The sequence below is a fragment of the Haliotis asinina genome, chromosome 16 (assembly GCF_037392515.1).
Source record: "Haliotis asinina isolate JCU_RB_2024 chromosome 16, JCU_Hal_asi_v2, whole genome shotgun sequence".
Classification (NCBI taxonomy): domain Eukaryota; kingdom Metazoa; phylum Mollusca; class Gastropoda; order Lepetellida; family Haliotidae; genus Haliotis; species Haliotis asinina.
In genome coordinates, this window is record NC_090295.1 from 42564729 (window position 1) to 42589371 (window position 24643).

Below are 24643 nucleotides of genomic sequence, written 5' to 3' on the forward strand. Positions count from 1 at the left end.
AGTTGTCAGATACTTTGCAGATGACTTCATATCATGAACTGTAGAAAGCCTCAAGGCTGCAGGAATGGTCACACAGTGCTGGTCTCGTGTTGAAGTTATTCTTGTGACATGTCAAGCCTGGGCTCCAGCTAGGTTCTTAAGTCACCATGCATTTCTGTCTGTTGTCAAGTCCCTTGTGAAGACTCCAGACAGGCTAGGTTCTCAGGTCACGCAGGAAAGAAAGTGAATAAATATTGTTTACACTGCAGTTATTATGCATGTAAATAATGGAACGGGAGGAGGCAGAGCTCTTGTTGACAGTATGAACGATAATCCCTTCCTCAATTTTCCATCGATGCTTGGTTCTGGAAGTGAGGGCATCTATACAACAATCAATTCAAACGCTTCTTGTGAAAATAACTTTGACATGTATCTACATTCACAATAAAACATTCCTGTACAAAATGTCCTTGAGAACAAAATGAAATTAAATCACTCCTCCATTACAAACATATTTCTAGAATGAAACAAGGTAGGTCTATGAAGACAGTGAAGGGAAGCTATAGTGCAAAAGGATATTCTGATTGTAAATTTATCTTAAGCAGCATATAAAAGGGGGCAACATATGATAATAAAACAAATTTTGACATACTGGATAGATGATGAAACATTACGCCATGGGGACTAAATATCCTTCATGTGACTCATTATTGCACATGGGTTTATGGTAATGGGGTGGTCAAGGTATAGCATTCTCTTGTCTTGATGAAGGCCTGGTAATGTTCAGATCAGGGAAGTAATGATCTGCTACACTGGGTTCAGTTTCCTATATTGGGAAGGCGGATGGGGGTAGCCTTGTGGTTAAAGCATTCACTTGTTATGCAGAAGGCCTAGGTTCAATTCCCAACATGGTTACAATGTGTCAAGCCTGTTTCTGGTGTCTTCTGCCATGATATTGCAGGAATATTGCTAAATGCACCATAAAACTATACACACTCACTATGTGGAGTTTTGTCAGAGTTTTTTTGATGCACTTTTGTAATGGAAAAACATTACCCTCCCCAAATGCTTCTCCACTTTTGAATGACCCTCTTCAAAAATTGAAGTCCTTCAAAAATTTATCCATGATAATGTCTATGAAAAGGAAAAATGTCTTCAACATAGAATATCAATTTGTACACAACCCTCCAAAAACATGTGCATTATTTTCTTTTTATCCTTTCAAAAAGAAATTTCATAATTTTTCATAAATTTTCATAATTTTGCCGCTCCCATCAACACCCGCAATTTCTCAGTAGTATTCCCTAACAGGGATCTACTCTTTTCAGGATAAATGTAATGGCCCTTATAATATTTGTTTATAATGTACAACAATGTTCTGGATTGCTGCTGGTGCTATCAACCACTAGTTGCCTGACTCAAACTTGATTATTTGCATGTTCTTCAAATGCCTCATTGATAGAGGAACTAGATTAGAATCTTGCCCACGGCAGGTGGCTGTAAAGAACAGAGAACGTCATCGCTTGCTGATTTGATAATGATTGCAGAACTGTTGACATGGGGTTCATCCTCTTACTTGCATCCAGCACTGGGGTCAATTACACTGAAAAGATGCAAGTACCACCATAGTCTCACATAATGCTAGTTATTTCCAACCCAATCCAGTCACCCAAACAGCTTTGGTTTTCATGGAGTGCCATTAATAGCGGAACTGGAGTTGGGCACTACTTCACACATTACTCCTACGCTATGACCCTGCAGGGAGCCCTACTGTAGTCTCCCAGCACTATTGCAAAGTACATCCCAGCTAGGCAGACTTAATGGTTCACATTTTGTACCCGACTTGCGATCCTAGTCCTTGGGCAACCATTTTCACGGTCATAACAATATTAAAGACAGCCCGTAGTAAGATGAGAATTCCCCAAGGATATATGGAAATTCTCGCCTAGCGAATAAGGGACACACATAACAAGAGCATCACTTGAAAATGTCCAGCATCTTAAAGAATGGCCATCCAGCAATTAGACAACCAGTCTCTCAGATGTGACACTCTATGATGTAGGATGAAGATGGTTGGTTTTAGCTTAATGTCCATGATACTATTAAATAATTAATGCACATCGAAGCTGGAAACGTGAAGTGAATTAGGAAGATGTTTCTCACACTGTATTTCTGTCACTTATGAAATTATCAAACCAATAAGTTCTGAAAAGTAGATGATATTTCCAGCAACAGACAGGATAACACTGGGGCAATATTTGCTTGCGCTCCCAAGATTGTTTACTTTTGGGGCACGCAATCCGTCTGACAAGATTACCCACGCTGAATGATCCCAAATACAGATCAGGAGGAGTCACACAATCACAGAGATTGAATTATGGGTAATGTAATCACATGGCAAAAGATCGATAAGCTTCCAAATATCGAAATTTACATGGCGATGATGGTCTTATTTAACAAGGGAAAATCTCATGATTTTATTCAAATTTGTTGAAGCTGTTTTCTTTTCAAGTCAATAATCCCCTATGTGAGGAAGAGGAGGGCCTCTCTGTAGTGTTCCATCACTTGTTCCATACACTGACAGGAAGAGCTTAAGTGGGGAAGAGCATGGGGTATCTGGTACAAATCTCCATTGATCCTCAAGTGAAGCACATCAACACTTCCACACCCCCTTGGAGCCACTAAAGCATGTGTTATGTATAGCAGGTAGCACATGCAAATGTGTGATACATGGGTGATATAGTCCATGGCAATTGTAGGACATGGACGATATATACCTTAAGGACATGGGTGCTATGGATGATATATCTCACAGACATGTGTAATATTGGTAAGATTCCTCATGGATATATGTGATGTGGATGAGATATTTCACGGACATGGTGACATGGATGAGATATCTCACGGACATGGTGACATGGATGAGATATCTCATGGACATGGGTGATAAATGAGATATCTCATGGACATGGTGACATGGATGAGATATCTCATGGACATTGTGATATGAATGAGATATCTCATGGACATGTTGACATGGATGAGATATCTCATGAACATGGTGACATGGATGAGATATCTCATGGACATTGTGATATGGATGAGATATCTCATGGACATGGGTGATAAATGAGATATCTCATGGACATGGTGACATGGATGAGATATCTCATGGACATGGTGACATGGATGAGATATCTCATGGACATGTTGACATGGATGAGATATCTCATGGACATTGTGATATGGATGAGATATCTCATGAACATGGTGACATGGATGAGATATCTCATGGACATTGTGACATGGATGAGATATCTCATGGACATGGGTGATAAATGAGATATCTCATGGACATGGTGACATGGATGAGATATCTCATGGACATTGTGATATGGATGAGATATCTCATGGACATGGGTGACATGGATGAGTTATCTCATGGACATGGTGACATGGATGAGATATCTCATGGACATTGTGATATGGATGAGATATCTCATGGACATGTTGACATGGATGAGATATCTCATGGACATGTTGACATGGATGAGATATCTCATGGACATGTTGACATGGATGAGATATCTCATGGACATGTTGACATGGATGAGATATCTCATGGACATGGTGATATGGATGAGATATCTCATGGACATGTTGACATGGATGAGATATCTCATGGACATTGTGATATGGATGAGTTATCTCATGGACATGGGTGACATGGATGAGTTATCTCATGGACATGGGTGACATGGATGAGTTATCTCATGGACATGGTGATATGGATGAGATATCTCATGGACATGGTGACATGGATGAGATATCTCATGGACATGGGTGACATGGATGAGTTATCTCATGGACATGGTGATATGGATGAGATATCTCATGGACATGGTGACATGGATGAGATATCTCATGGACATGGTGATATGGATGAGATATCTCATGGACATGTTGACATGGATGAGATATCTCATGGACATTGTGATATGGATGAGTTATCTCATGGACATGGGTGACATGGATGAGTTATCTCATGGACATGGGTGACATGGATGAGTTATCTCATGGACATGAGTGATACAGATGAGATTCTTTATGGATATAAGTGATATGAATGATGCATTTCATCATGGGAAACTGTAGTGCAAATTGGATTGCACAGCAGAGAGTATATGACCAGTCTTCTAATATACAGTATGGTTCAAAATTATTGAGAATAGCTAAAGCATTTCATATTATTAAACGAGAACAAATCAGATAAAATTGAATGTATTGTGAAAGTGAACTGACCTTTTCATGTTGTGTAGGTAACAATTTAATATTTTATCAAGTCTCCTTGAGCTTCACGGCACAGTCTAAGACGGGTAGGCATACTTCCTATCAGAGAGGTTAGTGTTTCGTGAGTTATGCTGTCACAGTATCGGACCACTTCTCTCTTCATGTCTTCAATTTCTGTCAACCCCTTTTGATTCACACATTCCTTCGTCATCCCCCAAATGTTCTCAATGGGATTAAGTCAGGACTATATGCAGGAAATGGTAATGCAGTCACATTTTTCTCCTGAAACCACTGCTTGGCATGTTTTGCGATGTGTTTAGGATCATTATCTTGCTGCAAAATCCAGTCATTTCCATAAAACACATGTGCACTTGGAAGGAGAAAATTATCTAATATGTTAGTGTAGCGTTGACTTGTCAGATTTCCCTCAAACACACACAGCGGGGTCGTTCCTAATAAGGATATCCCTCCCCATACATGAAACTTTGGGCTGTATTTAGGTCGTCGATACAACGGTGCTGACGCAGACTTTGTCCATATTTTCACATTATTGGGATATACCCATATTGAGCTTTCATCAGTAAAAATCACATTTTCCCAGTCAAAGTTTTCATGTGCCAAACACCACTCAACACACCTGTCTTTATGTTCTTGTTTCATGAGAGGAGAAGGAATTCCAGTCTTTTTCTCCCATCCAAGATCAATCAAATTTCTTCTAACTGTACATTTTGATACAACTGTTGATGCCCTTTCTATCATTTCATACCTGATGTTGGAGATGCTTGCCCTTTGCTTTTTAGACGCTAAAATTCCCAGCCGGACGCGATCTGAGAAGTCCAATTTTCTGGGTCTCCCTGCTCCTTTCTGGTGCCCAAAATCCTTTCCCTCTTTAAAATTCTTCCTAATCCTATACACAGTAGAAAGAGGAGTTCCTGTTCTCTCTGCCAATGTATTTACATCATCAATTCCTTGATTACACAACTCAAAAATCAACCTTCTTTTATCTTCAGCAGACATTGTTGACAGTGCTGAGGAAAATGACGTCTGCTACAAATTCAGGGGAGGTAACTCTAATTGTACTATACTCAGTAGGCCAAGATGAGTTACCTCCCTTATACCATTACTTAGTTTTAAGTATCAGTGAATCAGTTGAGGTGTTAGGATAGCTCAAAGTAAGAAGAAAAATTCTCAATAATTATGAACCAGACTATATGAGCCAAACAAGCAAAGGCTAGCAACGTACTTCCCTCACTTTGATTCGAAAAATATTTTTCATGTCAAAGTAAAATGTCGCCACCATCAAAGGTATACACTAATTTCCTCAATGGGTTGTGCCCTCAGACTCCCAATTCCATGTTTAGTAATTACTCATGTGAAATATATTTTATTCAACATTTTTAAAGCGCTACTCATGGAATATTAGATCATTCTTCGACTTCATTCCCCTGCCATGCTTCCAGTTGAATGGAGTGAAGGAACTGTTGAGTTAAATTTAAATATACTTGTTGAAATATGTGTCCACCATACGGAATACTTAAGGAGTTACCTCCCCTGCTTCATTCACCCACTACGCCAAAAATGTATTATATGGAACAAATGTTATGAAAATTCTAACGATAATGACAACGGATAAGAAAAATAAACACCAACAGGTTAATGTTAAGGTTGGGCAATATGGTATTTTTTTTAAATTTCTGCTTGTACTTGTTCCTTCACTCGACTGAACCGGAAGCTGGCACAGGGATTATATATACGATAGGTGCTTAAAATGTTGAATAAAGCATATTTCATGTGAGTAATTATTGAATATGTGCTTGGAAATCTGAGCGCACAACCAAGTGAGGAAATGGGTGTGTACATTTGATGGTGGCGATAATTTACATTGATAGTAATAATATTTTTCGAACCAAAGCAAGGGAAATACGTTGCCAACCATTGCTCACTTCTCTCGCACATAAGAAGACTGGTCATATGCACCATCGCTGTGAAACCCAATTTGTGCTACAATTTGGCTGTGATCTCATAGACATGTGTGATATGGATGAGATTCCTCATGGACATGTGTGATATGGATGAGATTCCTCATGGACATGTGTGATATGGATGAGATTCCTCATGGACATGTGTGATATGGATGAGATTCCTCATGGACATGTGTGATATGGATGAGATTCCTCATGGACATGTGTGATATGGATGAGATTCCTCATAGACATGTGTGATATGGATGAGATTCCTCATGGACATGTGTGATATGGATGAGATTCCTCATGGACATGTGTGATATGGATGAGATTCCTCATGGACATGTGTGATATGGATGAGATTCCTCATGGACATGTGTGATATGGATGAGATTCCTCATAGACATGTGTGATATGGATGAGATTCCTCATGGACATGTGTGATATGGATGAGATTCCTCATAGACATGTGTGATATGGATGAGATTCCTCATGGACATGTGTGATATGGATGAGATTCCTCATGGACATGTGTGATATGGATGAGATTCCTCATGGACATGTGTGATATGGATGAGATTCCTCATGGACATGTGTGATATGGATGAGATTCCTCATGGACATGTGTGATATGGATGAGATTCCTCATGGACATGTGTGATATGGATGAGATTCCTCATGGACATGTGTGATATGGATGAGATTCCTCATGGACATGTGTGATATGGATGAGATTCCTCATGGACATGTGTGATATGGATGAGATTCCTCATGGACATGTGTGATATGGATGAGATTCCTCATGGACATGTGTGATATGGATGAGATTCCTCATGGACATGTGTGATATGGATGAGATTCCTCATGGACATGTGTGATATGGATGAGATTCCTCATGGACATGTGTGATATGGATGAGATTCCTCATGGACATGTGTGATATGGATGAGATTCCTCATGGACATGTGTGATATGGATGAGATTCCTCATGGACATGTGTGATATGGATGAGATTCCTCATGGACATGGGTGATATGGATGATGTATCTTAATGGTTGAGATAATCTGAGATATGTGTGATTTATGGATGCTGTCTCTAATGGACATGTGTGTGATACGGATGACATACAATACCAACAAATGAGATATACTTCTAATACCCATATGAATGTACTTTGTATATCTGAATTAACTTTCAAATGTATCCTTCAAAGGCAGACAGTGTGAAATATCTTTTATTGTCTGTTTAAAATTTGATTTAAAAGGCCTTCAAACAACAATGATGAGACATGTTTGCAGTCAAAGGTCTCTAATCTAAAGGTCATATGTTTTTAAAAATTAATCACACTCAGGCACCATTCTTTGAATATCAAAGGTCATCAAAAGTAAGACATCTTTGGACGCCAATGTCAGATGTTTCATACGTGGTTCCTTGTCAATATCAAATGTCAGAAAAGGTCAGTGGCCTTTATATATGTAGAGTTGGACATATTTCTGTCTTCAGAATTGAAAAGGGAACTGTTTCAGAGCCCAGTAAATACCAGCCTCCATACAGATGAACAGGTCGCCATGATGTAGAGTCAGGCACACACAATAGTGCTATTCAACTCAATATTGCTGACACAGCAGAAATGTCCAAGGTGCAAATCACTGCAGTATGTCTCATGTAATGAGAGTTTGGCTTGTTTATCTCCACTGTCAGCAACATTCCAGTAATATTAAGAAAGGAAGACACCAGAAATGGGCTAGAGACCAATGTACCTAGTAACCCAGGTTGTCAAACCCAGGATCAGAATGACGACTCTGCAACTCCTGCCTCAGGTTTTTTTAACCTGAGAGAATGTCATAGCAACTGGAATATGAGGGAGAAATATCATAATTTGTTTTCAGTCCATGAGGCAGTAGTGCACCGAAGAATGCAGTTCTTCTGTGTATTGATCTTAGTTGTCTAGACACTGTGTCCACACCAAGAAACAAGTAGACCTTTTCTTCTCATTTTGACATCAGGTTTGGAAAGCAATTCATAATAATAACAGTTTTCAAAAATAAGTACTAAATGACAAAACATATAATTTATAAATATACTATCACGGTAATGAATTAAATACTCCAGCACATTTGACTGTGACACATGGTGATTGTTTTTTAAATAGAATTTTAAACTTCACAATCTGCTCTTTCTTGATAGGTCTGTTTTCAGTCTCTCACATATGACAATGTGTGTGGATTAATTAAGTGAAGATACAGCATTGCAGCATAAGCTGAGGTGAATTTTCTGATTTTTCAATTTATATCAAGATATAAAGTTATTTACTGCAGTATTGCTATACACTTACTGTTTGTATTTTCAACAACCTTTACTTCATATCTCCCCATCCTACAAACCCTATCCCTAGTGCAGATTGAACCGAGACAAAGTACCACTGGACTGACCAAGTACTACAAACAAAGAAATACCAAATTTTTAATGGATGATTCTCCCCACTGTTCACTTTAAAGATGTCCTTTTAAGTGTGGCTCATGATATCGGCATGGTTCAGGCAACACCAAGACAGGCTACTCACTAGTCTGTCTCACAGTCCCCGAACCAAATTATTTTCCCTCTCTGCAATGCTAAAGCCCCAAATAAAGCAAGTCTCTGGTCTCCCTTGGGCTCCTTTTCAATATATGGGTTGGTTTGTTATTATCAAAATTATTTATATTTACAGACTAAGCTGCTAGTCTAGCTGTCCACTAATGGCATCACTGATCAACAGATGGGTTATTGTGAATGGACTTTTGACTGATCAGAAATGTTGGTCTGAATGTACTATGTGACTCGGATCTGCAAGCTCCTGGCATGTAAGACTGACGTCACAATCAAACATTCCTACTAAGTGGTAAGGTGGAATGTTCATTATTGTCTGGCAGTTTCCATAGAATGATCAAGCGACTAAACTTCCATCAACCACAAACTTAACTTTTACTAAAACCTCAAAGTCAAAATCCTCTCAGGTACCCCTGAGAGTTGAAACAGTGTTGAAACACATTATTCTCTGCCACAGAAAAACTAAGAAACTTTGTAAGATGCAGAGAGCAAGTTGGAAAGTGTTGTTTCTAACAAATTTCCTCCAACAAGAGGGAAATCAAATGATTGATTTTATTCTTAAGACAGCTGAAGAAGTTACTTGTGTTAAGCTTGGTATGGATTTAGATACTGTTCTGTTGTTGAGACAATCCCTGGCCAATCAAACACAGCCAAACTCATCAGCTCAGTCTGGTAATCTGGTAAAGTAAAAGAAGGATAGTCATTGTGACAAACTCCCCACAGGGTTTAACAATGCCATAACCTTCAAAGGCTCAACTGTCCATCTACTGGTATTTCCCCCAAATGACCACCCATATTTCCGTTGGCCCAGCCATCAGGAAGCACTATCTGGTCTGAGATATTGCTTAAACACAACAAATCTGTTAAACACATTTTGCTCCTTTCATTTGACACAATTTTTAGCTTTTAGTTAATGGATTTGACTGATCAGAAAGGCGGAAGAGCCGCATAGATCACAACACATTAAAACCGTTTACTTTATTACGAAGACTATGCCATATTGGGTTAAAATTGTGAGCGAGCGAGTGAGTGAGTGAGTGAGTGAAAGTGACATTTTCTGCTTTTAGTATTATCACAGCAAGTGCCACCAAATTCAGATCTCTCCAGTGTGACTATCCACTGCTTTACCTCATTGTGCCTTTTCTTTGAAGACATTTTCAAACATTTGACTCAGAAGTAATTTTAGTTGCAAATACATGATTAGAATCTCAGATACAAAGACTTGTAATATAATATTTCATTGAGAAAGAAAGAACTCAACATCACAATGGGAATCACAGAAGAATAACTTCCTCCCAGTTGTCATCTCTCAAACAAGAAGCACACTGTTTTATACAAACACAAAGATAAATATAGGCCAATGAGGGGCTTGGAAAGGTCAAGTAACTCATTCCAAGATGGAGATGTATGATACACGCAGTGTCACATGTCTTTACTTTGATGCTCAGAGCAGAATAATGGAGGATAAAGACAACAAGATATATGGAAAAAAGGTCTCTGAGAAACATATACATTTATACAGATTGTTCTGGCAGGATATGTGAGGCAAAGTTAAAAAAATATTGAGTATGTGAGTGAGTTACAAAAGTAAGTACAAAAGATTCTTCTGTACAGCTCATGGAGATTGATTTTCATTAAAAAAACAAGTGGAGTCTAGCAGAGCGCAGTGGAGTGGGGAGAAATGGCCATTCCCTTTGCATGTTTCTATTCATGAAACATTTCAATTAGCACGAACCTTGAGAAAGTACACAGAAATAAATATATTGTGTTCATGACCCTCCAACAATTTCTGCCATACAAATTCCCAAGAGCCACGTGGATGAAATCCATGGTTTGATGCAACCATGTAAATTCTACATTCATACTATCTATCTACAAATCACCAGTTGAAGGAGAACCATCAATCATACTCCACACTGGAGTAATTCCATTTGACTCCATTGGCACCAACTCGACTCCTTGGACCTCCATGAGTTTCTTTATTGGTACCTCGGGAGTCATTTGGCTCCAGAGGTATTATGTCTTGAGGATTACGTTGCTGCAATCTGTATGAATATCATGGCAACAGCCCCAGGACAGCTGTAGGAACACAACTGTCATAACTAGTGTTTGGTGTCGTGTCATACGCCAGATAAAGAACAAGGTTTGCAGATTGAACCAGCTCAAGTGAAAATCCTCGTAAAACTTTGTTCCACTCAATGCTTGGTAATTGTGCTCACAAAACAAGTTTTTTGGCAATTGCAGTTCAATCAACCCCACTCTGATGAGCGATGGCATCTTAACAACATGATGACCATCCTGCTGACGATAATTACGACCAAAATGAAGAATTTCCCCACATCCACCGAAAAACTTAACATGAGTGAAAGGATCAATAATGCAAACTAGCTGCGGTTCATGATGGCATCATCCTCGTTCAGCAGGTGAAATACATGCCTGGGACAACAGATCTTGTTTTATCAGAAACAAATCTCAGTTGTATGGAAGCGAAACAATACACAGAACAATACAAGTAAAAACTTGCAACTTGGTACAAAAATGGGATGAAAACTGTCATGTTTTAAGAAAACAATACCTTCCAGTTGGTACACCAAGTTACTTGTAGACATTCACTGAGGAAAATGTAATCTAGTATTTCTGTTCAGATCCAGCAGAGGGCAGTAGTGTCCTTGTTACAATATTTAGAGAGAGTCTTTAAGGATGTAGAGCACCAAGATTCTTCAAGAAATTCTGACAGATAGTATTGCAGAACGATCCACAACAGAAACTTCTGAAAATCCTCACATCTATAAAGAGATATGTTCTTGCCTTACAATCCACTCACGTTATATCTTAAAAAGACCAGTAGTTGTGTGAAGATCAGTGTTCACTAAAGATTCCGTGCCTAGAGGTGTTATGAGCTTGACAAATGGTGCAGATATGTGAATATGATCATCAGTGTCTTTATTGCAAAACTTGGGGGTGGAGGGGTAGCTGAGTGGTTGAAGTGTTTGCTCACCATGCCGAAGATCCAGGTTCGATTCCCCACTTGGGCACAATGTGTGGAGCTCATTTCTGGTGTCCCCCATTGTGAAATTGCTGGAATATTGCTAAAAGTGGCCTAAAACTAAATTCACTCACTATCACTATAACACAGCTTTTGTCATATTGAATTGGTATTTGCACTGCCACTCAGTTTTGTAGTGATTTCAGTGACCTTTTGTTTCAATTTCGGATTTGGATACATGTCAATGACACCATGATAAATGAATGAGGTTGAATGTGGTTCCTAGCACCGGAAACGAAAATTTTCATTTTGCTTCATATCCTAAACTATGTCATCTGATCCTCATGATATGTCTCCTGTCCTCCACGTACTGAAGAACCTGGACATCATGTCCAAGATGCCTTTGAACACCAGACACTCATTGGTTTCACCTGAGGACTCACTTATTTTACCCAAATAGTATGCCTGGTTTAACCTCATTTGTAAGTCTGTTTGTCACTGGTTTAACCTGAATAGTGCATCCATAGTTACTAGTTTCACCTGATTTGAAGTCTGTCTCTGGTTTAACCTGAATAGTATGTCCATAGTTACTAGTTTCACCTGATTTGCAAGTCTGTTTTTCACTGGTTTCACCTCATAAGTACATCTATAGTTACTGTTTTCACCTGAGTTGTAGGCCTGTGGTCACTGGTTTCACCTGAATGGTAAGTCCATGCTTACTGGTTTCACTTGGGTGGAAGTCTGTACTCGGTGATCCCAGCTGGGAGGTAAGCCTGTGCTCAATGGATTCATTGGGTGTCAAGTCCTTGGCAACTTGAGGTTTTCTGCTACATGGTGCTGTTACTGTGATACAACCAAACGTCACTTAAATGTGTTGGCAAACATCACACCAAATTATAACCACAAATATCCACAAGTATTTTGATCTGCTGCTGCTGTGGTATATAGAAATAATCACTGACTCAGTCATGTTGTTGATGAAACATTTGAACTACATCAGTCATCAAGACACCTAGCCACAACAAACTAACAAAAATACTATAGTCATAACAGGGAGAGGTTTGCTTCCAATCAGACTGAAACTGAGCTCCAGTTTCCTTAAAATGGCAACAACTATCAGTCCTGGACAGCTGCCACAATTCATGCCTGTAACTAGGAAGGTCTTTTGGTTGAATATTGATGAGACCAAATGTCATGCCTTAATCAACAAGATCCCAGTAGACACCATCTTCCTTCAGACTGCCAATTCTGCTGCACTAATCACATCACTGGCTCATTAGCAAAATAAATAGATGCCAATTAGTATCAGGACAAGCCCTTGTCCACTGGTCAGTGAGACACTTTACCCGGCTTTGAGCAGTAATTTTGTCAGTTTCAGGACTATTGATAGAGTGAGTGAGTGAGTGAGCTTTTAGCAAATATTCCAGCAATATCATGGGATGCGGGGAAACCAGAAATGGCCCATACACCATGTGGGAAATAGAACCCGAGTCTTTGGTGTGACGAGCAAATGATTTAACTACTAGGCTATGCCACTGCTCCTACTAATATTGGAGGGAAGTGTAGGTAAATGAACGATTTGTGAAACACATTGAAACATGTAGTGAAACACTGGGCTACAGGGCTGAAACACCATGGAGTGTTGTCACTGAGTTGGAGATAGAACCCCTGATAGTCATCTCGTTTCATTACTATGGGACTAGGCACAACTCATGGTCAGTGGGTGTATTGAATAACAGGGCTGTCCATGGCATTAGCATTCTGCAGCATTATAAATTCCCACCAGTCTGAGAAGGTCTGTTTTGTGGCAAGATAGTCAGTTTTAAAAAATAGCATGCCCAAAGGTCAGGCTGTTTTTGTATAATGTAGTCAATGTAATCCAGATATGGATGTGCCAGTGTGTTATTATTCTGACATTAATCTGACGTTAGCGCTTCCTTCCTCACATTTACGTTCCTGTTGCTTACATTAGTCTAGACAATTCTGGACTGGCAGCATTTTTTCAGGTAAGGTAACTTGGGAGAGTTGCCAGTCCAGTTGTCTGGTTGAAATTTCCTATTCAACACTCCTCTCTGATTTGCACATAGTCACGACATGTCCTTGACCTTCACAAAGACTGTAAACATCAAGCTGACAAGTATGGAAGACATCTGGAATTCCTCCTAGAAATCATTTACCATTTTCCACAGAAGGCACAGAAGACATGCCATCATAGGACACTCAAGTTGAATACACTTTAAACTCTAAGAACCATGACATCCAAGTCTCAAGAAGAACTATATGTTCATTAACATGGTGCATGGTGAGTACCAACCTACTAGCAACCCTCATGGAACAATGACACAACTGGCAAACACCCTTGGCTCCTAGATTAATGTTCAGGATGTGCAATATATTGGTCTTAGTATTAGTCCTTCATGTGCATAGGGCATTACTAGTGATGGCAGACAAAGGAATCATGGTACTGGCTGTAAAAGACTGTCATGTCCACCGTCTTGATGAGAGGATGACTTATATGAATTCAGACAATGTTGAGTGAGTGAGTGAGTGAGTGAGTGAGCGAGTTTACCACAACATACTTTGAATAGTACTATCACAAGGGATCATTTTCGTTCAACATTTCATGGTATCCCAATTACATAGATCGATGCTCATGCTGTTTATCACTGGACTGTCTGATTCAGACATGATTGTGTTCAGACCACAGCCATATAGCTGGAATACCGCTGTTGTAAACAACAACAACCATTGTGTTTGATTCAAAAGCCTAGGTGACCCAGTTCACAGACATCCACTATGTTTGGTGATACTTAGAAGTAAAGTTACTCTGCCATAAAACCTTGAACCATTATCAAGACAATCAGGGTTTTAAGCCCAGGAGTCAATCACAATTCAGATGTGTCAAAGGTACACAACTCTGCAAGCTAACGTGCAAGACCTTTGATGATTTGGCCAAACCCGACAGTGTCCTTACCAGCTAGGCATCCAGACTACATACAAACAAATGAACCTACCTGCTGGACTCCAAAGTTTGGCTTCTGCTCCGGTGCAATAAAAGTCTCGTGAATGTTGCGTCTGATGATGTATCCAAGAATGAGGCCTACAAAGAAGATGACGATGAGCAGGAGGACCTTGAGGATTGTCCCCTTTCTCCCACTGAAGCAGTCTCCACACCAGGCTTGGGGTCGTGGCCTGTCCAGGTTCTTGTACTCGATGTCGATATTGTCAGACTCCGCATCCCACCTCGACACCGGCTTGCCGGCGATGTAGCCGCGGGTTGGCATGCTGAAACATATCAAAAGTGGGATTGACATAAAATGCTTGGAAGGCATTGCCTGAATTGGTTGTTGCATTAAAATGAAGCAGAAGATGACCATATATGGAAGAAGCAAGGTCTAGATTGTCAACGTCACATTGATAATATATAGGGGATGTCAGTGCAAAAGAATATCCAGTCTTGACTTTCCTCAGAAAGAAATTTTCTTCGGTGTGAAGGAAAAAAAGCTTCATAATTATAATTGTTCATTGGTCACGAGGGGGGCATGGGTTGATGTCCCCTCGATGTTTGTCTATGTTTCCATAAACAGACATCAAGGGTACATCAACCCATGGGCCCCAAACTTTGTGAATCAGAGGATTCGAATCTTGGATCTTGCTGTTTTTCCTGCAGGTATTGTCTTAGTAAAGTGTCGTGGTGTAATTAACCTTCTTAATATTCTAAGGGACTACATTATTAAATTGAACATTTTGTTACAATTCATTTATTGGAATGCGAGGCAAATCTTTTCATAGCTGTCACTAGATTTTGCAGATGACATAAGAAGAATAGATTTAGAGTTATCTTCCTTCTATCAATTTGCAATCACAAAATACTAGTAATTTCCATGCATCATGCATGATTCAATTCAATTCATCATGCATTTATTCAAGACAAAGAAGCACTACCATGATGTACTGAATGAGTTGCCATTAGTAGCAGGGTACATTGAAATGTGCCTTGCTTGTATATAGGGTACATAGAATATAATAGAAGAGCGGTTAGCCTTCAGAAAACATCATTTATGTGTCAGGTAAAACAGATATGAATGACACCTGGTGTTCAGGGAAAGTGTAAGTGGAATAAGATACACAGGTCAGATGAGAGAATGGAAGGTTTTTCAGCACACAAAGGGAGAATATCTTCTATCGTTGAGTGTGAAGACATTGTTTTTATTGACAATGTTCAGGTTATGGTGAACACTATTAATATACACATTATACTAGTACATGGAAGTTATATCTCTCCCTCTCACTATTCATGTCTCAAAAACTGTCCCAGCCTTACTGTCATCAGACAGCGAGGACTCAAGAGGTGCCCCCATCATTAACCATCACAATCGGCCATGCAGACGATAATTACTATTGATCAAACAACAAAAATTGCATTTAAATATAAACTTTGCTGAATTTAGAATATGTGTAACAAAAAACATAATTTGTCCCAGCCTTAAAGTCTTCAGAAGGGGAATTGATCCAGTTCTGGATGAGAATTGTGATGAATCTAGGGCAGAGTTTATATCATTTCAATATTGTTGATAGACGGGCAACACAACATTTACAGCTAATCAGACATAAGCCCTGTCATCAGTCAGTGCAGAGAAGTGTTCTTTTATTTCTACCCAATTTAAATGCATCTGCAGCGTGTGCAATACTCTCTCCCTCAACCCTTTGATGAAGACTCGAGAGATGACCCAGAGGATGAGCTATCACAATCTGGCATGGCACACCATTATTACTATCGATCAGACGCAGGAAAAAATATTTGTCAAATTTTAGCATAACTCCCAAAGGATGAAAATCTTTACGCTTTTTACGGTCAGTTTAAGCTGGGCTTATTGAGTAAAAGAGTGTAGCAGAGAATGAGAGATTAGCAGGATTTGAGGATGAAGAAAAGGTGTCTGCTTCCACACAGAGACAGACCCTTGTCCATTTCGAAGAGAGAAAACCTGGGGACTGTGTCTAGTTCCTTATAATGACTACATACTCCCTTCCCCATGGTGTCTATATGATTACATACTCTTCTGCGCTCAAATTTTATTAAATCTTCCCACCTGTTATTTGTTTCCAGAAACAATCAGAAGTTGCCCCAGTAACAACATATCATCAATTATTGTAACTCACAGTCAATGTGTATCACCTTCACATCTCCCTGATGAAACAGATCACCCACTATCTCCCTGTATACCTCACTATCAACTGTGCATCAGCCTGGTACAGCAGATCACCCACTATCTCCAGGTATATCACCCTATCAACTGTGCATCAGCCTGGTGTAACAGATAACCCACTATCTTCCTGTATATCACAATACCAACTGTGTATCATCCTGGTACAACAGATCACCCACTATCTCCATGTCTATCACCCTATCAAGTGAGTATCAGCCAGGTACAACAGCTCATCAGCTGTGTATCAGCCTGGTACAAAACCTCATCAACTCTGTATCAGTCTGGTATCACAGATCACCCACCATCTCCCTGTATACTAACCTATCAACTTTGTATCAGCCTGGTACAACAGATCACCCACTATCTCCCTGTAAACCCTCCAATCAACTGTGTGTCAGGGTGGTACAACAGATCACATACAATTTCCCCAGCCAATGTATATCAGTTCTGTATCTCCTTTGCACAATATCTCATTCATTATACTCACGCAAGGTGTATATCAACTCTCTAATGACTTCCCTGGTACAAGATATCACTCAATTTATAGGTAGAAATGCTGTGGTGGTAATATATCACCCTGCCTTATCAGCTGTTGACTCAGTGAGTCCACTAATCTCCCCAATACCAGGCATGACTCACACCTTACACAGGATGATAATTCCAACTATAGGATCCCTGAATTCTCGACTTGTTAATTAATATCCAATATTGTTGCCATGGAAGCAATATTTGACCAGTAATCAGGTCTATTTAGACTTCTTATTGACTACTTCATAAACAAATTTGAAATTGATTTCACATGACTACATATTCAGTGGTGTTAGGTCTTCGTAAGTTGATTATTTTTATTACACAACATCATGAGGTGTCCATTATCAATCATGTGTAACCGATAATTCTCGGTAAATTTGAGAAATGTCAAAATATTTGGAATCGATAAAGAATTTGACTCTGTGGCACTTCAGCAGGTCCAGAGTCAGCAGGAAACTATCATGCTTCCATTGTACCAATGCTGGCATATTCCACTGAGTAAATGAAATTACTGTCTTCAGCCATTCCCCCTCATTGATACAGTAATCATGCACACTTCACGTCAATAAAGTCCCCTGGAATAACAATACCATGATATCCAGACTAATCTGGGCTTGACTGCCATTGTGGAGTCCAACTCTGTCAAATGAATGGGGATAGGGCCCTCACTCAGCCACTGATTGGGAACACATTTGTAATGTCAGCAGATTCTACATGTGCTCTGCTCGGGTATTTAACTCAGTTTTTTCAAACCCTTAAATTTGAGGTGTTAAAACAAGAAAATGAAGAAACGCGTAACATCAATACAACCTCTGGATCATATCACATGTTTGTCAAGGTAACATTTAAATCGAATGATTTATGGTGTTGATGTTGAAATTAACATGTATACCTGTCCATCATGATTTATTAGTGCTGCTGTCGACTTATTCCATGGCCTGGCTTTCATCTGCTGCCACATTCTCTCCACTATCATTTGCTCAGTTGGTAGAAACAATGGAAATTTACACTGTTTTTGTGTATAATGTGCATTGACTATAAAATAGAATCCCTTTTTCTGAGTTTCAGAAAGGAAGGTTACTTTGTATCATGGTGTTAAATTAAACACACCATGGTAATATTATGCTGTGAGTGAACAAACACATTATAAACTTGTCCAATTAAAATATGAAAGAAACTGAAGTTTTCATTTCTGGAAATGATAGCATGCATTGAAGCCTTATACATTAGGTGTATTACATGTGTAGAGGTTTAGATTAGTTTAGATTAGTTTTATCATAAAATAGGCTAGAAAAAAAATCAACTGTACATTTTGTACATGTTTTGCTCTGATCTACCAGAGATTGAGTCAAACAAACACAAGTATTAGCTTTTAAAATAATTTAAATGCAATTATCAAAGACACTGTATTAAGAACTGGCACCAAACAAGAATAACACCAGGACATTGTTAGCAATGGTGTTGCACCTGCTCCTCACAACTAATTATCTGACTTGAGCCACTCACAGCTGGGTTTGGAAGGTGTGCATGACATAAAGGAATAAAGTGCCCTCTCACTGGCTTTATTTAAGATATAACACAGTCTTCTGGATCATTATTTCAGATCTTATCTAAGAAATCTGTGATCCTATCAACTACAGTTTTGACACATTCAAATGATAATAAATTTTAGTTCCTTCTAACCATAGTCTATCAATCACATTTCGTCAGGCGCCTCCGACCAGGTCATCTGACCAGGTCATCTGACCACGGTGAGTCAACAAATAAGAACAGTGAGCATTATGAGGTTTCAAAAATAAACATTGATAGCAGACATACATCCCATGTGAACAGCTTTTGACATGACCTTTCTATTAATACTGTTATCCCATCTTAAAGACAGAATATATCCACTTCAAAGGATTCAGTCTAATCACCATTTCACTATTGTACATGGAAGATTTAAACTGAGGACAATGTGTCAGAACTTAATCCAGTTAATCACCTTCCTTCAGTTGTTTATGGCTGCTCTGAAAAGCTAATCATGGTGATGGAAGTTTGATAAGTGTATTTCTGGAGCAAGGAGTTGAGAGACTAGCAGACAGAATACACAAGAGCAGTACGTTTGCTGTATCTGTCAGCTCATTGCAAGGACTCCTTGTATCTATCAAATTTATGATAAAACATACAGCAAATCGTATTGTCAAAGAATTGGTTCTGTACAAACTGACATGTAGTCAGACACCTCCATTGTTGCCAACAGATCCACAACTATAGGTCTGAGTTATGTCGGCAGTTATGAGCAGTCTACCAATCTTCATGACTGAAGTCTTGTGTGACTATCCAAACAGAGAACTGCTGGCCACAAATAAACAAGACCACCAAAATCGTTAATATACATGTGGTTTATGGGACATATTCATGGCTTCTATTGCCTTCGCTTCCTACTTGTCGACAACATAGATGCCACGGATGTTACAGCTAGGAAGTGTTTCTTCAAAGAGGTAGATAAACATCTCTGCCTGGAAATACAACTTGTCAGGCAAGTGCTAGAACTGACTGAATGAAGATATAAGATTGGATTTGAATAAATGGAAATGTGCGTGTTTTGACGTGAGGATAGAGCAGTGTGAGAGGAAATCAATAGGGAGGTGGGAGATGTCACACTGCGTCAACAACAGCAGTCAAGGGGGAGACATCGCTGTTTATGTATACAAATGAATTGGATATTGCTTCAAAAGATGGCTAGGGGATGGCTAGGTTTCTCAGCACTGAAAGCCAGGTTTGACAATGGAGAAGTTTGATGAGATGGTAGAGAAACATCACTGGGACAACACTATAGAGATATACCATCAGTTGAACACTGCTGTGAGGGTAGAATTACATCATTGGTGGAACACAGAGGTGATGGTAGAGATATACCATCAGTTGAACACTGTTGTGATGGGTAGAGTTACATCTCTATCACATCTCTATCACATATAACTCCATTGTGATAGCACATTTGCATTTGAAACAATGTTGTGATGGCTATAGCTAGATCAACAGTGATAGAATAGTTACATCATCAGTGGAACACTGGTGTGAGTGAGTGAGTGAGTGAGTTAAAATTTAATGTCACATCAGCAATATTTCGGCCATATCGTGATGAGAAATTTAATATTAGGAAGGAACATTTGTACATTACAAAAACCTGCAAATGATGGATAGTAAAAATACTAGAATATCACAGATATAAATATAAAATTAGCAAAAGAAAGTACAACATTGTAATTGAAGAAGACAATACAATATATAAAACGGGCTATATATCACCAAAAACTGAAGGTAGATAACCATACTAGGGACCATGGGAACTTACAGCACCTTTGCTACCTGCATGGACCCTAGCTGGATTTACACCATCCCTTCAGCTGTTGGTGATTGTGGGAATAACACACAGGTGTGAAACATAGGCCAGTGGTATTGTAGAGCTGCACCATTATTTAAAAATTATTTAGCAATGATCATAAATTTTCAAGGTAATGTTTTGTCTAGTTGTTCTTGTGCAAATATATGATGGTTATTGTAAGATCCTTGAGTGTTGTATGGCTGACACATGACTTAAAAAAACATTTCAGTGAATTGTATTATGAGTATTAATCCTTACGCCTAGCATCGACTGAATGATGTCAAGGATCACCTCATCCTGTGTATTGTTGTCTACTGTTGTGTAATGTTGTGTTTCCTATTGCTGCTCCCACAGCATAAGGGTTGGGAGGGTAGCCTAGTGGTTAAAGCATTGCCTAATCATACAAAAGACCCAGGTTCGGATCCCCACATGGGTACAATGTGTCAAGTCCATTTCTGGTGTACCCCCTCGTGATATTGCTGGAATATTATTAAAAGCGGCATGAAAGTCATGCTGAGGCAGTGAATCCTACAGCATGTATATAACAACATCATTAAAACTATCAGATCATTCCCAGCACTGTTGACTGTCCACAGCTTGTACAATTTGATGAGCAGAAATACCATGATTAGGTGTGATAACATCATTATCTCTTGGGTTTGGGGGTAATGTCTATGCAAACCCTTTCAAGATCCTTCCAAATGGTTAGCACAGTCTCAAATTACCTGCTCTTGTACATGCTGAAATGAGACCTACAAGACAGAAGCTTCAATGTTGGGTTGGCTGTATCAAGAGAATGGGGCCAATCCCATAAATTACAAAAGAATTTGAACGAAATTGAACCTTAAAAAACTGATAGGCATGCAAAAAGAAAGCTAAAATCTGTTTGATGGAGAGGATGCCTCCATGTTCACCTGCCTTACTCAATTCCTTTTTGTTACCTCAACATATTGGCAATGTAATATGTTAACGAAAATGAAGGGCAGATATGTCATGATTACAAGTACCCTGGATGCAGGGATTAGTGTAGCTGTCTTGAAAAGTGAGAGCTGGAGATATGGGGCGGGTGTAATGAATGATGAGGCCACTATAGCATCTGACAGAAGTCTGGAGTCACCACAGAAGCTGCTGGACAGTTGTCGAACAACAATGAACACTATCAGGTCTAATGTTGCAGCAGATTCTACCTTACAGTCTGATAGTGGTGGAATATCTATGTTCCACCAGGAATTTCATCATGACCTTTCCGATATAATGGAAATGTTCTGGTGAAACGGAACACATGAAGTACAAAGGTTCCTATATTCTTTTCCATTTTCCTTCACACGCCTGGTTGAGGTGAAAATCTGGCAATATATAGAGGATGTTATAACACACGTTCCTTGCATTAATATACAGTGGAAGCTGTCTAAACCGGCACTCATCAGGGCTGAAGAAATAATCCATTTTAGACAACGTGCCAGATTAGAGAGCTGGTAATAATGTAAAAGCCACAAATGGGACTGAGATTTTATGCCGGGGTTGACAGCTTACCGGAATGGACACATGCTGGTTTTGACAGCTTCCACTGTACTGTTGTTTTACCTGACAATCCACTACAGCAGTATCAAGAGCTGACTTTACTTCAATAGCATGCTAAATAGAGGTGCTCATTCTTACATCAGATACAGAAAGTATGGCAATATAGCTCAGTTAGAAAAGTTGACAAACGCAGACATAAAGAAAGTCTTCAGTAATTTATCTCATTGAATTGTTTGACAAATAGAAATAAAGGATTCGGTTTGAGTACAAGATCACTCCTGTACTGAAAACTCTGAAACCGATGCCCCTCCAAGTTAATGTAAGTGTTGGTCCTTATGGCTTAAAATGTTAAAATGTGTCATGCATCTAATGCAAGTTGACATGTTTTGTTTTTCACCTTTAGAAAGCTGATCAGTAAACAACAACAACAACACTGCAGACTTAGAATTCCATGAGTTACAGCATTTCATTAGATTAATGTTTGTCATCCTCACAGATTTCAGCTGCTTGACATGAAATCAAAAGCAACAGATTCCAATTGAGCATATTAGTATGACATTTTGTTGAAGACTTACAAGTGGTGTTAGTGAAGTAGTCTACGGCAGGTTTATTCCCAACCAGCATTTGAAATTAACATTGGTCCTTAGGCCTGAAGCCAGCTGAAAACCACTCAGACGAACAGGTCTGCAGGTCCTTAAGGCTGACAGCTTTTTCATCCCCCATTACTAAGAGTATTATCTGAATTTTAAAACATAGGGTCTACACATTCTGATCATGGCACACAATCTTTTATGATTCTGGGTCCATAGGGCCTGTAGCTTTTCGGGATTAAGTGCAAACACTGGGCTCAACTGGTGTCATTAAATGAAATGAACTTACAGACATTGAATCTGCTTAGTATAATCTCCACACTGATACACACTAAATATCCATGATGTGTGTCCATCCTGTGTTGGACGAAGCCCTGAGTGAGGCAGCTCCAAGTGTTGGTGAGACCCACGGGCATGGACATGGTGTCAAAAGTGTGTTTGCTTCAACAGAAGCAGAAGCACAGTTATGTTCTGTATTTTTCTGATAAATCTCCTGGACCTCAACCATCAAATCAAATGTTTGGTCACTTTCTATGTGATGGCAAGATACCTACAATACTACTTGGCTAATATAAAGGTGGAGTGGGATTATATGGCTATACTGAGCTCAGCAAGTCTTCTGCAGCTGGTTCCTTTAGTTGGAATTGTTTAAGACATTTCTTATCTGCATGTATCTGCTTTTCCTTTCAATAAATAAAACTGAAATGTGAAGAATTGTGATTTAAACACTTAAAAAACAAGATGGCTGCTGTGTCTGATTTATTATGCCCTAACTCAATGACCTTGAGCTTTTTGGTGGTTGCGGAAATGAAGTTTGAATATATGGCACAAAGAAGTTCTCCAAGAACAACTAAGACAAGATCTGTGAAACTTGCGTTTGACTTCAAGCAAATGTACAGACCTTTTGCACTATCAGAAATTGCCACATCTTCAAAGGGGACAAGTGATTTTTCATTGTCATATTGGGAAACACAAAATATGCCTTTGATTCATAGATGAATAGTTTGGTTAGTTGTATTTGCTACTGAAATGTCTCTCAGATGTTAAGACACTTCTGTTTCATGTACATCAGAGGCATCCAGTGTGATGGATTCCATGCCAGGTGAATGACGTGCCAGGTGATCGGCTTCAAACAGGCACCTCCACTGAGACGGACTCCATGCCAAGTGAATGACGTTCTTGGGGATCACTTTCATCATCAAAACAAAGATCCAACAACTATGCCCCTCAGATATCTTGTGTCATTGTGATTGTAGCTAGTGATTATTGACATAAAGGACAGTTTGGGTATTTGTTGACATCAGTGAATAGCCATGATCAGGTTATCTACAGAGACTTCTTGATACTCCCTGGCAATACTCAGACTCAGCACTCACTGTCCAAACATTCAATTGTACAGTGACTGTTGGCTTTTAGCATTAATTTAGTAATATCACGGAGTGTCAGCTTAATGTGCCAAGACAGCCAAGAGTGACACAGGTGGTAGATGTATTCTACTTTAGTGAACCAATGAGTGTCCTGCTGACATGCCAAGGATCATTATCAGGCTGAATTTAGGAACAGAATCTACAAATGAATATCAGACACTTGCAAGACTAAGGCAGGTAAATCCAGGCTG

At 39.3% G+C, this 24643-nt stretch overlaps 1 protein-coding gene across 3 annotated transcripts in view; it reads right to left on the bottom strand.

The window, feature by feature from the left end:
• LOC137268084 (putative N-acetylated-alpha-linked acidic dipeptidase) overlaps positions 1-24643 on the bottom strand; it is a 137598-nt gene that overhangs the window by 45164 nt on the left and 67791 nt on the right. For all 3 annotated transcript variants that reach the window (XM_067802590.1, XM_067802591.1, XM_067802592.1), the window contains exon 2: positions 14821-15091. In XM_067802590.1, coding sequence (XP_067658691.1) covers positions 14821-15091 — 271 coding nt within the window. The remainder of the gene's footprint in view (positions 1-14820; positions 15092-24643) is intronic.